The sequence below is a fragment of the Drosophila arizonae genome, chromosome 3 (genome assembly GCF_054131065.1).
Source record: "Drosophila arizonae isolate 15081-1271.41 chromosome 3, UAZ_ARI_1.0, whole genome shotgun sequence".
In the NCBI taxonomy this organism is placed as follows: domain Eukaryota; kingdom Metazoa; phylum Arthropoda; class Insecta; order Diptera; family Drosophilidae; genus Drosophila; species Drosophila arizonae.
The window spans coordinates 25,870,343-25,886,890 of NC_142923.1; the positions used below are offsets into that span (position 1 = coordinate 25,870,343).

Below are 16,548 nucleotides of genomic sequence, written 5' to 3' on the forward strand. Positions count from 1 at the left end.
CTTCTTTCGTTTTAAATGAATATTTGTTTATTAAATATTTTATATTTTAATTTATATTTTATTCCAATACATTTTAAACTCTCGTTATCTTAATATCTCACCCATTATCTTACTACATAACTAGGATTCTAGTCTAGAATGAAACGAGTCACAAGAAGGCGGTCCTTGAAGCGAATGAAAAATAAAGGAAATTCAAAAGAAAATGCTAGAAAATGTCTGTTTCAAGTGAAGCGAACATTCTTTGACTGATATATAAATATACATATACACATAAGCAGACATGTATTTATATGTATGAATACTCTGATGTAGTGACCCAAAAAGGGGACACAATATTTTTGTAATCGGACAAATGGCTGAAGGAGCTTAAGAGATTGCTGAATCAGAGAAATGAGAAGCAATTGGGTGTTTGAATGTGGCGTGGATCCAAAAAATTCCAAAGAATGAATACATATGTATATGAGTCTCAGGAAATATGAATAGCAAATTATGAAATATCAAATGACTAGCTAGGTTGACAATTTTCAATATGTAATTGTATAAATAAACTTACATGAAATATAACGAATAAAAATCCTTTCATTCTAGATATGAAAAACAAAGCGGGTTATACAAGCTAGAAAGGCAAAGGAGTTTCTATTTATTTACTTATCAGAATTAATCCAATTCGACTCGAGAAAATTTGGGGTTTTTTAATTGAATCTGAAATTATAAAAATATTTATAATAATTTTATTATTATTATTTATTAATAGATATATATATTTATATATTTTTAAAATACATAAGTATGAAAATATATATACAAGATCTTAATGCCCTCATTATATAAAAAATATATTGGTGACAATTCATCATTATTCTTTTTATATTAAAAAAATATATTGATAAATAAAAATTAAAAAAATTTTTAATATATCTCAGACAATGATTAATTTCGGAAATATACTTCCAAGATTTTACTTAAAGGTCTGAGGAAATAAACATATTTGTAATAATATATTAAAATTATTCTTTAACTCATAAATAAAATGACAAATTATTACAAAAATATTTCTGACATTTCACAACCATTTTTTGTTAATGTTGATTTATTAATTACAAATATATATATATATATATATATATATATATATATATATATATATATATATATATATATATATATATATATATATATATATATAAATTTAAGTTTTTAAAACTATAAACATATTAACTTAAAATGAAGACTTTTTTTTAAGTATTTTTTTTAAATATCGAAAACATCAGATTAAGATCATTTAGAAAAAACATTCAATGTATGCCATTCGCTCGCCATAGACAAATTGCATTTCCCTGAAAGTATATTTCTCTTGCTCGCTCTCTGCTTGTGTGTGTGTATATGTGTTAGTGCTTGGTGTATCTATGACTAAACCTATAAATAATTAGCCAGCTGCCGGCACAATCAACAGAGCAGCCCATTTGCATGCGCTAAAAAGCAGGTCACACACACAAACACACACACACACACACACACAGACACACACATATTGCCTAGTTAATGGCGCTCGAACTGGGCAGCGCGTTTGCAGCGGCGAGGCGGTGTCAAGGGGCGGGGCTATCAGAATCGAAATTGTTTTAATTGAAATGGAAAACGCGTAAATTTAAGTAGTGTGCGTGTGCATATGTACGCCTGCGTGTGTGTATGTGTGTGTGTGTGAGAGAGTTTTTCTATTTGCATTCAATTTCACTGTGCAACAAAACCCAAATTGCAATGGACACTAAAACGGACAGCGCCAAAGGGTTTTGTGCCACTGCGTGTGCAACAACAGCAAGCGAGAGTGTTTGCGGCGACTAGGCCTGACTAGGAGATACCCTGGACTGTGGTTGAGTAGATGATATAAGGATACTAGACCTGGGCATCTGACTTATTAGAGATTATTATTATTTGGGATAAATATTGCGAATCCAACATCGGAAAGCAAACATTGGATATCGAACATCAGATAATTGGATTGTCAGAATCGGATTATCAAAATTCGAACGCTGAACAATGCTACATCGTATATCAAATAGCTGACATCAGAAATTGGATATCAAATATGGGACATGAGATAGCAGACAGCAGACACTAGATACCAATCATCAAACCGCAGACCTCACTCATCAGACATCAGAAATTGAGCACTGGATATCAAATTTGGGACATCAGACATATATACCAGCCATCGGAAAAAAGAATCCGGACATCGGAAATCACAAGTTCGACTTCTGACATAAGAGAGCCAATACTGGATGTACAACATCAGTCATCAAATGTCGGACATCAGAGCTCAGTCATCGGTTATCACAAATCGAACACTTGAGATCGGACATCAGACATCGGGCATCGGACATCGGGTATTTTTCATCAGACATCACAATTCGAACACTGGATATCGAAAGATCAGTCAACAGACATCAGACACCAGACATTGGCCATCGGACATCAGACATCGGAATTCAGTCATTATACATCAGTCATTATACATCGGAAATCGAACATTCGATATCAAACATGGGACATGAGCCACTACACACCGGATATCAGATCTCATACCTCTGTCATCAACGGTCATCGAACGTCGCCGAGCATCGGATATCGGACATTAGTCATCATTCATCGGCCATCACAAATCGAACATCATAAATCGAGCACTGGACATTGGACACCGTACATTGCATCGGACATTAGATGTCGAGGACCAACAGGCAGACACGACCAAATCAACTTGACTACGACTAACACTTGTTTTTGTCAGTTACATTTCATGGAGAACATAATACCCTAAGCTCGCATAACTCGCAACGGACTTAGGGTATCAGCAGTGGTAGAAGATGGAGATGGAGGTGGAGGTGGAGTAGGGGAGTGCCGGGTTATGGGGGCAGCAGGGACAACGAGCAAAGTGTTTATTAACTTTGGCTGTTTGATCCACTTTGCATGCCAGGTCCTTGCTATTGTTGTTGTTGTTGTTGCTGTTGTTGCCTCTGTCTGTGAAAGGATGTTTGCCATCTGCTCTGTGGCAAGGCAGCATCAGCAAAAATAGCAGCTGAGATAGAGTGTGTGAGAGAGAGAGAGAGAGAAGGGAGGAAGTGAGACGGGAAAGAGAGGGAGAGTACGTCCGAGTCAGCATAGAAAAGATAATTCAAATGTAATTTACAAAAGCACTCGTTTGATTTGTTACTGGTGCAGACGATTTTGGCTCCGCAGCTGCATCACTGCATCTGTGCATGCTGGACGCTGGGCGGGATTAGGGGCGCGGCCCCTTGAATTAGTTGCGAGTGGCAAATGAAAGGCCAGGCACAAACAGTACATAAAGCAAAAAATAAATTAAATAAATAAATAAATTGTAGCTTATATTGAAACTCGAAGATGAACAAGAGCTCACAATGGAGACAAAAAAAAAAAAAAAAATAAATAAATAAATAAATAAAATAAAGTAAAAAGGAATTATATGAGCTGCTCTGCTTTCGACTCTTTTATTTCAGAGCATAATTATTAGCTAATTAGATAAACATAGCGAGCCAATTAAGGCTGCAAAAATCAAGTATATATATTTATGGCAAATGCCAGCTATATCTGAACGGGAGCCTCGCTTTAATCGCTGCCAGATTAAACAAATCCATCGGGGCATAACGAAATTCTGCCGTCTATGTAACTTGTCTGAGCCCTTTGCTGACTTGCGACACGTACAATGAATTAGCTTAATTAGTCGCATTAGATGCGTGCAGCAAAACCAAAATATTCACCAAATAAAGCCAGATTTGTCGACCAATAAACGACTTTTATTTCACTTACAAATGGCCAAGGAAATCTAGCTTTATTTTAGCCTTTATGTAGCCTTAGTTAGCCATACTCAATTAACGAGTAAAGTGAGAATATTGGCTTTATGCACAATTTTCCTTTCTTCAAAATGAAGTCTATCATGATTTTCTTAAATTTAACAGTAATCACTCGAATGTAACTCATTTTTGAGTGTAATTCAGTCCATTTTTTCGTATCAACTCAAGATAAACTTTGGTGTACTAAATGCAAGAATTTGAATGGGAATGAGAAAAAATAGGGAAGTATCATTAGTTTTATTTTGTCCAACATAAGAGTTAGCTCAAGATAATTATTATTTAAAAAATTAATTAATATCTAAATATTACAATTATTACAATATTATATTGCATATATTTACATTATATTCCACTATTCAACAGATAAATATAATTAAAATCATTGTTATTAATATTTTAATTATTCTATTATTTTTTATATATTTGTATAATTTTTAATTATTATTAATCTTTAATTATTATATATATTTTAACTATTTTATTATGTTATTTTCTTTAACATAAGTTAACTCAAGATAATTATAATTAAAATAATAATAATACAAATACTTTATTATTTCAATGAAATTGTTCAGTTCTACTTGTTTGTTAATGTCATTATTATATTTATAATCATATCATATTATCATATTATTAATATCATAATGTCAATAATTTCGTAACCTCAAGATACTGTCCACTTAATGATCATAAACATTGTTTATCATTCAATTTATATATATGTATGTACATACTAATGTCAATATTATTTTTAGTTTCTATTATATTAAAATAACATTAAATAAACCTCCCTCAATGCCTACTTAATTAATGATCATAGACAGGTTGATCATTATCACTGCCTGATTACTTTCAACTCAATAATGATTTGCAGCATAATATCATTAATGATCATTAGCTTATTAAAGTACTTTTAATTATTAATATTAAATGACACTGTATTAAATTTTGATTTATTATATTACTTATTATTAGTAAATATTTATCTTAAATAGACAAAAATAGAGATATGTCTTACATTCTCGGATAGCTCGAGATCAAGTTGGAACATACGAGGCGAAACTCCCAAATATGAGTAATGAGAGTATATTCTGGCAGAGAATCCATATATAAGAGATAAACCACTAATTATAGAGATATGGAAAAACAAGTACTCAAAGCGAAAATCATAATGAAAATGAAAGCTCTATAAATGTACCTACGCAGAGGATCGAATGAGTTCCCATTATAAAAGAAATAAAAAAATGAAAAAATAAATATAATTAAGAAATTAATTAATGACAATAACACAAATTTAATAAAGATAATAGAACAACTAGGATGATCAACAATTTGAATCAGAATAACACAACTAAAATTGATGAGCGAGAATAAAAATAATACGTTGCATAAACACAGATATTATTCATGGCAAATACGAAATGCTTATTTTATAGTTTTAAGCGAATGCCTGAATGCATTTTGCAAAGGAGACAACACCTGGCCACGTGGAACAGCGCAAGGGGTAGGGTAGTGGAAGGGGATGGGGAAGGGGTTGGGAATGTTGCATGTAGCTGGCAATCTGAAGTGGTGTAAGCCCGGCAAGAACTTTGCCTTACATTGGTGTGCCGTTTGACTAACTGACTCAGTGACTTGACTGACTGACTGACTGACTGACATTTGAATTACCAGAAGAGCTTGGAATGCCAAGCAGGGGGCTGCAGGGGTGGGAGGTGGGGAGGGTGATGCTCGGCGGTAAGTCGGCAGGCAGCTCAACCAAACGAACTCTCAACACAAACTCAACAAAATGACACGACTTGAATTGGCTGCCAAGCGTGAACGCATACAAGTTGGAGTTGGTCGAGCCAGGACTTGGCCAGCAGAGAGACAGAGACAGAGAAAGACAGAGAGAGAAAGGGAAAAAATGCAAAAAAAAGGAAAATATAAAAAAATTAGCAGTTGCAACAAGGCGGAAGGGCGCTGGGAGAGGAGTCCAAAGTTGAAGTTCTTTTGCAGTTGCCTATTTACTTGGTCGAAACTAAGTGAAAAGTCTCGCAGCGAACTTTGAGCAGCCTCCAATCAAATTGCATCAAACAAGGCATAATTTATGTGCCACATTGGCCCCAAAAGCACGCTTTAAACTGCAACAGATTGAATCCAGAATCAGAGTAACATCCAAAATAAAAAATCCGAAATCCGCAAAAAAAAAAAAACAAGTAAAAAAGCTCTAGTCGAGACTGCTCGACTACGAGATCCCCTGAACCCTTGGAGCAATAGATATTTCAATAATTTTTCGCGTCTTTCAGCTTACATAAGAAACACGACACGAACTGCGAACTGCGACACACATACACTCACACATGCATACACACACAAACGCACACACAGGCACACATACACACACACGCATACAGACACACATACACACACACATACACACACACATACACAAACACATACACACACAAGCACCCACGCATAAACACGCATGGGCTGCAGTGTGCGCTTACTATGAGAACTTAATTGTTTAATAACTTTTTTTGTGGACGTACGATCTTCATGAAACTTTTAGATTATGATTATAATATGAATATGTATGTAATTGCCAAAGCACAAGTCTCTAGTATTTGAAATACGCGTTTTACAAAAGTGAGGGTGAGGGGGTGAATTTAGAGGTAGGGGGTAAATTTTAACAAAAACCGAAATTGTATAAATTGCATATAAGCATACATTAAAAATTTGGAGACTCTAGCAATAAAGGTGTAGAAGATATAATTTTATAACTGGTTTTCGATAAGGTTTTTTATCGATAAAAAAAGATCGGGATGAGTTATCGAATTTTAATGATAAACTTGATATGCGCGCTGTAATTACGGACATTCTAAAAAAAATTTGAAGTCTCTAGCTCTTATATCTTCTGAAATCGACGCGTTCATACATACGGACAGACGGACAGACGGACAGACGGACGGACGGACAGACGGACAGACGGACAGACAGACGGACAGGGCCAAATCAACTCAGCTCGTCGCCCTGATCAAGAATATATATACTTTGTGGGGTCTGCCACGCCTCCTTCTGCCTGTTACATACATTTCAACAAAACCATTATACCCTGATTTCCCATTGAAAATGGGTTCAGGGTATAAAAAACACTAAAAGACATTAAAAACAATGCTCCAACTCTAGTTTGTGGACTCGCCTCGACAATTCGGCGGCAATGCCCTGGACTGGCAAGGACTGGGAACAGCAACTGCTGTGGGAAATCCCCATCCCAGCGCCGCCTGAGTTGGTAATTGCAGATTTATGTCCGAAAACATGTGGATAACTGTAGTTCACTTGAAAAAAAAAAAAAAAATAGGTAGGGAAATTTTCAGCAAGTCGAGCAGTTTTTGCTTTACAGCATGAAATATACTTCAATAGCTTATGCTAACATGAAAAACAATAAAACGATTTAGATACGAAGATAGCTAATGGAGAGAGAGAGAGAGAGAGAGAGAGTGAGAGAAAAATCATGAGGAAGAAGTAGATGGAGCAGAGAGTGGGAGTGCAAGATACAGAAAGAGAGTCATAGTGATAGATAGCGAGAAGAGATAGAAGAGGGAGTGGTTGAAGGAGAGAAAGAGGGTGAGAGAGATAGAAGAAAGTGAGAGAGAGATATAACGATATAGGAATAGATGAAGCAGAGAGTGAGAGGTTAAGTTAGAGCAGGGACTGCAAGAGAGAGAGAGAGAGAAAAAGAGTGAGAGATAAAGTAAAAGGGAGCGTTAGGACAGAGATAGAAAGAGGGAAATAGAGAGACATCCCTGTCCTAAGAGAGGGATACAGAGGAAGAGAGTGAGATAGAAGATAGAGAGAGAGGGAGAGGGAGAGACAGGAAGCGAAGCAGATGGAATGACAGTGACAGAGGGAGAGAGAGCTAGATAAAGATAGAGAGAGAGAGGAACAAGAGGGATGTTAAAGTCATGATTTAATGCAAATTGATGTTGCTTTTACTTTTTATTTTTATCATGTAAAAAATTTACAAAAATTTTGTAAATAACTTATTTTATTAATTTTTCTACACAAAATTATAATCGTTACGTTTCCTGAATTTATGTCACAACTTTTGTCCACGCAGTCTGCGGCCCACTGAGCTGTGGACTTGCCCCTTATTCCGCTCAGTCCGGAATGAGCCCACAATTCGCCCCGGCATCCTGCCCACCGCCTGGGGTCACGACCCGCAGCGGTCCACAATGAGCTGCAACGAGGTCGGCCTGCAGTTGCAATTACGTGCCGTTTAGTTACCATGGAGCATTATGGGCGCAACATGTTGATCGGGCTGCATTCCTCGCACCTAACGCCGGTTATAAATTAAGCGAGCCGAGTGCTAGACGAATGGCCGGTTGGCCAGGGCCCATGTTAGGTTATCTATAGCTCTGCGGGGACACTGGCCTGTTTTTAATTAAGAATTCCGCAGAAAAGTTACGTCGCGCCAAGTCGTTGCTCTTGCAGAGCCCAATACAAATACAAATGCAAATACAAATACGAATACAAATACAAATACCAAATACAAATCAATCTGCATATTGAAAATGGTGAAGCTATCAGAAATATGCACATAACTTGCTCCTCTGCTGGCTAGAGGAAGAAACCGCATCCAATGCGAGACGTCTCCGTCCTTGAGTCGCTGCTGCTGCTGCACAAAGCAAAAACTTTGCCCAGGACCAGCATACTGGGCTACTTTTTATTTTTTTATTATTTATTTATTTATTTATTTGCTGCCTGCTTGCATGTGATGGCAAATTGAAAAACTAATTTTCGAGCAACAAAAGCAATGCTCTAAAAAAAAAAAAGAAAAATTTGGTTTGCATAAAATTTCCATAATACAATTTCGATAATTTCACAAGTCACAAAAACTGCAGTTGGCTCAATGCAGCTGACAGAGAGGGAAAACTGGCGCAAAAACTCACAGCTCCCACTTCTCAGCTCCCAGCTCCCAGCTCCCAGTTCCCAGTTCCCGGCATATGTCCTAGCCCATGACAGCCCATCGAATTTGGTTAACGTTGACATTCCCCTTCAGGTTTTTTGCCACATGCACAGGTTGAAACAAGGTGTGAACAGCGACATTGAGCGACATCGAACGACACAACAGCGCTGACGTCATCAATCAATGAAGCTTGTGCCGTGCCGTGCCGTGCTCAAGATCAAGATTGGTTAACTGTTATGCGCGCTGCTAATAGAAATGAGCTGGAAGGTCAAGCCAGGGCAATTCCACAGGCCAAACATAGCCGAAAGATTAAGAGACGCCTCCAAGTGCCAGAAATGGAACTACTGGAAGAAGAAGAGGCACACGAAGAATATGCGATGCGAAAACTTGAACTTATGCACGTACCGACGGCACTGTCAGCTATTTTTCTTTAAACTTTTTTCCGCATGCCAACTTTGCTCTTAGCTTTGTTTTCCTTCCTGACAAATGACAAATGATGTCGGCACATCCTTTTTCCAAGTCGGCAATTCGACAGGATGTCGATGTGTGTGTGTGTGGCTCTTGGGCGTGATATGTTGTCCTTAAAGTCTCATCCAAATGATGGTTGCATTTATTCAAAACTTTCAGTATCGCAATTTGATCTGCGCTTAGATAATAAACTAAAGCCAAATAATAATAATAACTAATAATCGATTTCCTTCATGAGTCATTCGATAATGCAGACCAGAGAATTTTTAAATCTGAAAAATGAATATTATATATAATATATGTATATTTATATACACATTTATATATACATAGTAGTTTTGCCTTAATTTCACTATTAAGATATCATTTAAAATGAATAATATAATATAATAATTTGCCTGTCAAGTTTAAGTAGATCCAATTCGAGAATAATTCTAAAAATTATTTATAAATAGTTGAAAATATATTTTAATTTTTAATTTTGATCTAGTTCCAGTTCCAGTGTATAAAACGAACTTGTATTTATAACGAAACGGAACGACAATGAAGGAATCGAAATCTTTCATGGTCATTTGACCTATTCCAACTATCTGTTAATAATTCAATGAAAACATTTATTAAAATTGAAGTCGGGCATAACCGACTGCCTAATACTCATTCAGGAGTATTAATCAAATCAGTTTTTTTTTTCTTCTTTTTTTGTAAAATATTGCAATATATTTTGTAAGTCCTCTATAAACTAAGGATGAGTACATGCTCTCAGGAAAATCATTTATAGATAACATGGATATACATATATAGCATATACAAATATGGTCTTCTGACTTGGCATTTGCTAAGAGCCAATATACCCGATTGAAATATATTCCAGATGCCCAAGTGCTTGCTTGTGGGGAATCTGAAATCAAATACTTTCAGATCAAGAACAGAGAATAAGCACAGCAAGAAAGTGATAAGAGCGCCGATAATTCAAATCAGCTCAGCTTTGAGCAGTGCCTGACGAGCGATTGCTAAGCATCATTTGGCTATACAAATTTAGGTTCATATTATTTATGGAGAGGGCAGTGTCAAAATTGCTGTCGTTACATAAGAAATGTGCCTAATTCAAAGACTATTTCTGCTTGGACTTATATCCCTTCCAGGGATCATAAGTGAGCTGGCTGTACGTGAATAACTCATGGTCTAGCATAGCTTCATATATACTCTATCCCCTATATTGCAGTTAAACTCTAGCTCAATGGAAAATGATGCTCAGTGCGGCCCCTATTGTTACCGCCTTGTGAAGCCCCTGCTCCTCTCTGCAGCATTGGCTGACGAGAAAGAGAGGCAGTTGAGGGCTGAGATACAGCGTCTAGAGAGTCAACTGGAACAAAGCAAAGCGCATCAAAAACATTGCTTGACCAAGGAGGACTTGCTGAGCTCCCAACCAATGTGGATTGATAAGCTTCCAGATGCCAATAAGGTTCAACTTTTATCGAACAACGGCTCGGAAATCATAGGAGCCTCAACTGAAGATAATGCAGTGCCTGAGAAAAGACTTTCTGCAAATGAGGCAGAAACCAAAGTCAATTTAATCACAAGTTGCATTGGACAAGCGAATGGGATTTACGAACTAAAAATGCAGGGTTCGAGCCCCTTTAAGGTGCCCTGTGATTCGAATTGGACAGTTATTCAGCGTCGCTTGGATGGCTCTGTGGACTTCAACAGGAATATGTCGGACTACCGATCGGGCTTCGGCCAATTGGATGGTGAATTTTTCATCGGCCTGGACAAGCTTTACCTATTGACAAAGTCGCAGCCACATGAGCTCTACATATCTATGAAGGATGTTAGAAATCATACACTCTTTAAACACTATCTGGACTTCAGAATTGGCGGAGAAGAGGACAACTTTCGACTTATTTCATTGGGCCAATATAATGGAAACCTGAGAGATGAAATGTCTCACCAGGTCAATTCAGCGTTCTCTACCTATGACAATGATAACGATGTTTATCCCTACAATTGCGCGCTTTTGGCGCAAAGCGGTTGGTGGTTCTCGTCATGCTTCGACAGGTAATTCAAATTGATTATTAAGATTGATAATATACGTATATATATATATATATTTTTTTTTTAGCCTTAATGCTAAATATGATATATCGAAAAATGGGATTAAGTGGCGTCCCTGGAACTATCATCTAAAATTTATCCAAATGATGATCAAGCCAAAACAATGAAAGCATCGTTAAATTGCTGACACTAAAGTTGACTAAATATAAGTAAATGCATATTAAATAATATATGCATTTAATATTTTACTTTACTTTAACAGACTCAATATATTTACTCATACATATCATGTACTTAAATATATTTAAATGAAGATATTCTTGAAATTTTCGAAATCGGTCACTACGAATCCATGACAAATTAGTTAGAGTATTTTCTAGTCGTGTACCTACTATAATACACAGAGTTTCTTCTAGTCGTGTACCACAGTAATTAGGGTATCTCAGTCATGCCCTTGCCAAATTACTTAGGCTATTTTCAAGTCGTGCATTCCATCTTAGAGTCCTCCTATCTCTCAGATCGTCTTCCATGTTCTATCTTCAATATTCTGCTGTATACTTGACTTACTTTAAAAACAAAATGGAACTTAGTTTTTCCATTACATAACACTTAGTATTATATTAGTATGGATATTATTACCGTACTAACATAATACCATTCTAATCTAAAACAACGGCTCAATAGGAGAATCCATCTAGGTTCATTTACAGACCCACAAACTGTTTGCATACATCTAAGAGTAAACCCATCTGAAAATATTGATTTATAAACATTGAGTTTCGAATTGAATAATAATATCCTTACGGCTTTTGTGAGCCACACATTGGGTGGCCTGAATGAGTCTCCGAGTGCAGTGAAAGTGAATTGGGCAACTGGCCGAGCAGGCGAAGCAGACGGAGCCAGGCCAGGCTGAGCCAGAGTTGAGTTATCATAGAAATGAGTTTTATCCTAGATAAATCACCATAAGTAAGTGGACGCATATCAAGTCGAATAAAGGCAGACGCGAACCGAATGAACCGCTCCGATGACGATGCATACATAGCCTAGCCATCGAATGGCTTTTGAGCGCATTCAGCTCGACCAAGGAAAAGGACTGTGACTGTGGTTAGCCATAAGTTGATCGACTAGGATATACCCTATACGCATCAGTTATAACATATGGATTAAGGTCATCGACTAGGATATACCCTACACACATCACATAACATATGGATTAAGGTGACTTTTAAGTTCTTATCTAGTTCCAGTTCCCGTTTTTATAACAAATAGAAAGAATTGAAATGTAATTTTGATTGTATTCTGAGTGAGTTCTAAACGGGTTCCAGTTGGAGTTTTTGTGAGCTTAAAACAAACGGAAAATGCGTAAGTCGATGTAATTATAGATCTAGTTTTATTTTTTTATTTTTATTTTTATTTCTTACCACAAATAGAAAATGGAAAATGAGCTGAGAATTAATGTTGCTTCCCTTTTATGTTTTGATCTGGTGTTAATCTCAGATTTCAAGAGCCACTTATAAAATTATTAATTGGATTTTCATAATTTCTAAGTTTATTACTAGTTCCATTTAGCTTTTGCTATAGGTTGAATTAGAATTTTCGAATGTTGAAGCTAAAAATTAATTTGGAACTAGTTCCACACTTATGAGTAAATGCTACTTATCGAACAACTGAACAATCATGAACGAATCAGATATCAGAGTTTGATCATATATAATCATTTAAACTGTTTCGATTCCAGTCTTATAGATGATTTGAGACCTCATGAAGACTGTATGAGTTGTTGTTCGGAATGACTTAATAGATCATTTTCTTAGATAGATTTTTAATGTTATGGGCACAGTCTGCCCACATAAGATACCCTTCCTGAGCATAGACAGGGTATAGAAACAAACACAATTTTCCAATGGCAAACCGCAAAGCTGGAGAAAGTTGCAACAAGAGGCAAACCAAACTCCATTTTGGATATGGGTTCATTGCCAGCAGTTATCAGTGGGGCTGCACGGCTCAAGGCTGGGGAGTGGGGAGTGGGGTGGGGTGCAGTGCTGGGAATGAGAGCAGACGTTTCAAGGTGCAGTAGCTTAGCTTAAAGGACGAATTTCATTATCAATTAGAGCCCTCGGCTATAATGGAGCTCGTTCGCCTTAAAGTTCAAAGTCGGCAGCAAAGGCTAATGAGTTTGCTGGCAAATCCATTGGCCAGCGGGGTGGAGGGAGCAGCTACGGCAATGGCAACGTCGACGGGGCGTGGTCTGCAGTCGGTAGCCAAGTTTTGGATGGCGGGACTGCCACCGAAATGTCAATTGCTGCATGCCTCTGGGCAAGTAATTATGTTTGATGACTCGCCGGTCGGGCATGCTGCACAGCACTAAAAGCAAAAGCGAATAAGCCAGATGAAGCGACGCAGCTCAAATAGAGAGAAGTAACAATGCCGGAGCCCACTTCCAACTGGGACTTTGTCTGGCACAGCCAGCGTGTAGGGATAAATATACGCATACGAATATTTAATATCATAAATAATAAAATAATAAAAGCTAATAAAAAATAATTCAATTTGAATATATAATAAAATTTTATTATTTTTGGATTTATGTAAAAGTCTTTTAATATAAAAACAATAAATAAATAAAAAAATTTAAATTTCCTTTTATTTTATTCGGTATATTTTCTTGGAAATTTTATCCTTGGCTGCACAAAGCAAAAATTTGCTTTGAAATAGCGCCATCTAGCGTAAAGTAGCAGCACTAAATAACTAAGCAGTTTTATTTACAATTTTATGGCAAGCAGAACACATAGAAATAGAAATATCGAAATCATGAACATAGAACATTAAACAAACATAGCAGAAAGAATATTGCACATAGAAAAAAAAATATAGAAATAAAACAGCGAAATACAAAATATAGAAAAAACTGAAACTCGACATCGAGCTGAACTGTTCGAAAAAAAAACATAGAAAAATACAAATTAGTTGCAGCAGTTGGAAGCGAAACAGCTAAACTGCTTGTATATACAGATATACAAATATATATGCGTCTATTTATTTGTTGCACTCTTTATTTATCTGTCCATTTTACTTATTAATATTATATTTTATGACTACAAAAATTATTTTGCTTTTTAATTACACCGTTGAAGCAATGACCAAAGTTAGCTTTATAATTTACAAAGAATTTCGGCTTATACTACAATAGGAAACAAGATATACGATTACATTTAGATGTCAGCAAAAGCGCCACCTATCAATGTAAAATAACATTCAACTGAAATATTCGACAAATTGGAGCAAAAGTGATATTTAAGAAAAACATAGACTCTAAAATTGTAGAGATAAAATCTATAAATAAGCAGTGCGTAATTCTATGAATTCCTATCTGCAGTTTATCCTCAATACTCTTTCACGTGTATTCTAGACACGAACCATTAAGGATTGTGTCTATGCTTCATCAGATTGCATACATATTTGACATTTTAATGCTTTAATATTCATAAAGCTTTTAAATTGTGCCCAAAATTGCTATTTCTTATTTGTTTTCCATATCTGTTCAGATGGCACATATCTATTTGCCGTTTGGCATTATCAAAATGAAATACATTTTGTATAGTATACATATATTTATATTTCCCAACTCTAGCTCTAACTCCAACTCTAACTATAACTCTAGCTTTAACTCTAACTTTAACTCTAGCTCTAACTCTAACCCCTATTTGGTTGCTTTTAGTATTGCCCTGCAGTTCCGAACAGCTCCTATGATTGCAGGACTCGGCCACTCTGGCAGATTGCCATGGCGACACTTGAGGAAGCCAAAACAAAGTGTTGCCCTATGTCATGCGTTTGCCGCAGTTTTTATACACGATTCATGGAAAATTGAGGAGCATGCTGGACAAGAGCAATCCGAGCAGCTTAAGTGCCACGGGCACCATACAGGAGATAGCCGGACGCCTGGCCGAGGAGCAGGAGCGTCTGCGTCAGCTGGAGGCTAGCACCACGGCGCCCAAGGAGCGCACCCTGTTCGTGCTGGGCAGCAAGTGTGTGGTAAGTCTGGCCAAGGCAGCTTTATGGGGGAATCGACTCAATGGGAAACTCGTTGCAGGGCAAGTCGATGGCTATAAATAGGTTCTTCGACCGGGACGAGCAGACGACACGTCCAACAATGGCGCTGGAGTACAGCTATGGTCGTCGCATGGGCAGCGGCCGGCATGCGCAGGTGTTAAACGTCTGGGAGCTGGGCTCCCTGGACAATGCGGAGCAGCTGCTGGAGGTGCCGATGCGCACGCATGGACTGCAACAGATGTCAGCCTTCATCATGATCGATCTGTCCCAGCCGCAGCGCGTCTGGGCGGATCTGGAGTGCGCGTATCGAGGATTGAGGGACACGGCTAGCCGGATGCTGCAGCAGGCGACCCCACAGCTGCGTGAGTATCTGGAGCGGCGCTCCTTGGAGCGCGTGAAACATGCTCAGCAGGATCTCAACACGCTGGAGCTGCTGCCCTTTCCCGTTGTCCTTGTGGGCGGAAAGTACGATATCTTCATGGACTTCGAGCCGGCCCTGAAGAAGCACATGTGTCGCTGCCTGCGCTCCATGGCGCACCTGATCGGTGGCGCCGTCTTGTTCTATTCACATAAGCTGCCCAAGCTATCCAAGGTGCTCAGGGATACTATTAGTCATCTGGGCTTTGGCAGTCCCATCAATCCGTTTCGCGGACATGTTACGGACTACAATGAAGCGCTCTCCATTTGGTTTGGCACCGATAGCTGGGCTCAGATTGGCATTGGGGAGATCGCCGGACGCTGTAGTGTGGAGCGCATTGGCGCCACCCTCAGCGTTGAAGTGCCACAGCTGCAGCTGGAGAAACAAAAACAGCAACTGCCTCAAGATCCAGCCAAGGATGCGGGCTTCAAGGAATCCATCATTGACGATATGCGCGCCCAGAAGGACGAGGAACTAGCTGCCATTCTGCGAGATGTTAACTTACGGGGAAAGTTTGAAAGTGTGATTAGCTAATTATGGATATAAGTGGATTGTTATGGGGACTGTGGGAGCTCGCATATTTGTATTTATAAATATTATTCCTATTATATTCTACCGGTGTATATTGTACTGACGTTAATAAATAAAAGACAGTTTAATAGAAGTACACAAGTCTTCTAAGGTCTGTAGCGTGTATTATGATAAAAATAAAAAATATACTAGTTTTCATCGTCAAATTGCTTAAAATT

General features: G+C 37.7%; 2 protein-coding genes across 2 annotated transcripts; both read left to right on the plus strand.

Annotated features, from left to right (window-relative positions):
- Positions 1 to 10,213: 10,213 nt before the first annotated feature.
- LOC108609577 (microfibril-associated glycoprotein 4-like) lies at positions 10,214 to 11,584 on the plus strand. Its single transcript, XM_018001296.2, has 3 exons — positions 10,214 to 10,441; positions 10,502 to 11,334; positions 11,399 to 11,584. The coding sequence occupies exons 1-3, from the start codon at positions 10,373 to 10,375 to the stop codon at positions 11,496 to 11,498; spliced, it is 1,002 nt and encodes a 333-aa protein (XP_017856785.2). The 5' UTR covers positions 10,214 to 10,372; the 3' UTR covers positions 11,499 to 11,584.
- A 3,175-nt stretch (positions 11,585 to 14,759) lies between these two features.
- LOC108609886 (cytoplasmic dynein 2 light intermediate chain 1) lies at positions 14,760 to 16,463 on the plus strand. The gene is made up of 2 exons (XM_018001658.2): positions 14,760 to 15,363; positions 15,422 to 16,463. The coding sequence occupies exons 1-2, from the start codon at positions 15,157 to 15,159 to the stop codon at positions 16,331 to 16,333; spliced, it is 1,119 nt and encodes a 372-aa protein (XP_017857147.1). The 5' UTR covers positions 14,760 to 15,156; the 3' UTR covers positions 16,334 to 16,463.
- Positions 16,464 to 16,548: the final 85 nt, after the last annotated feature.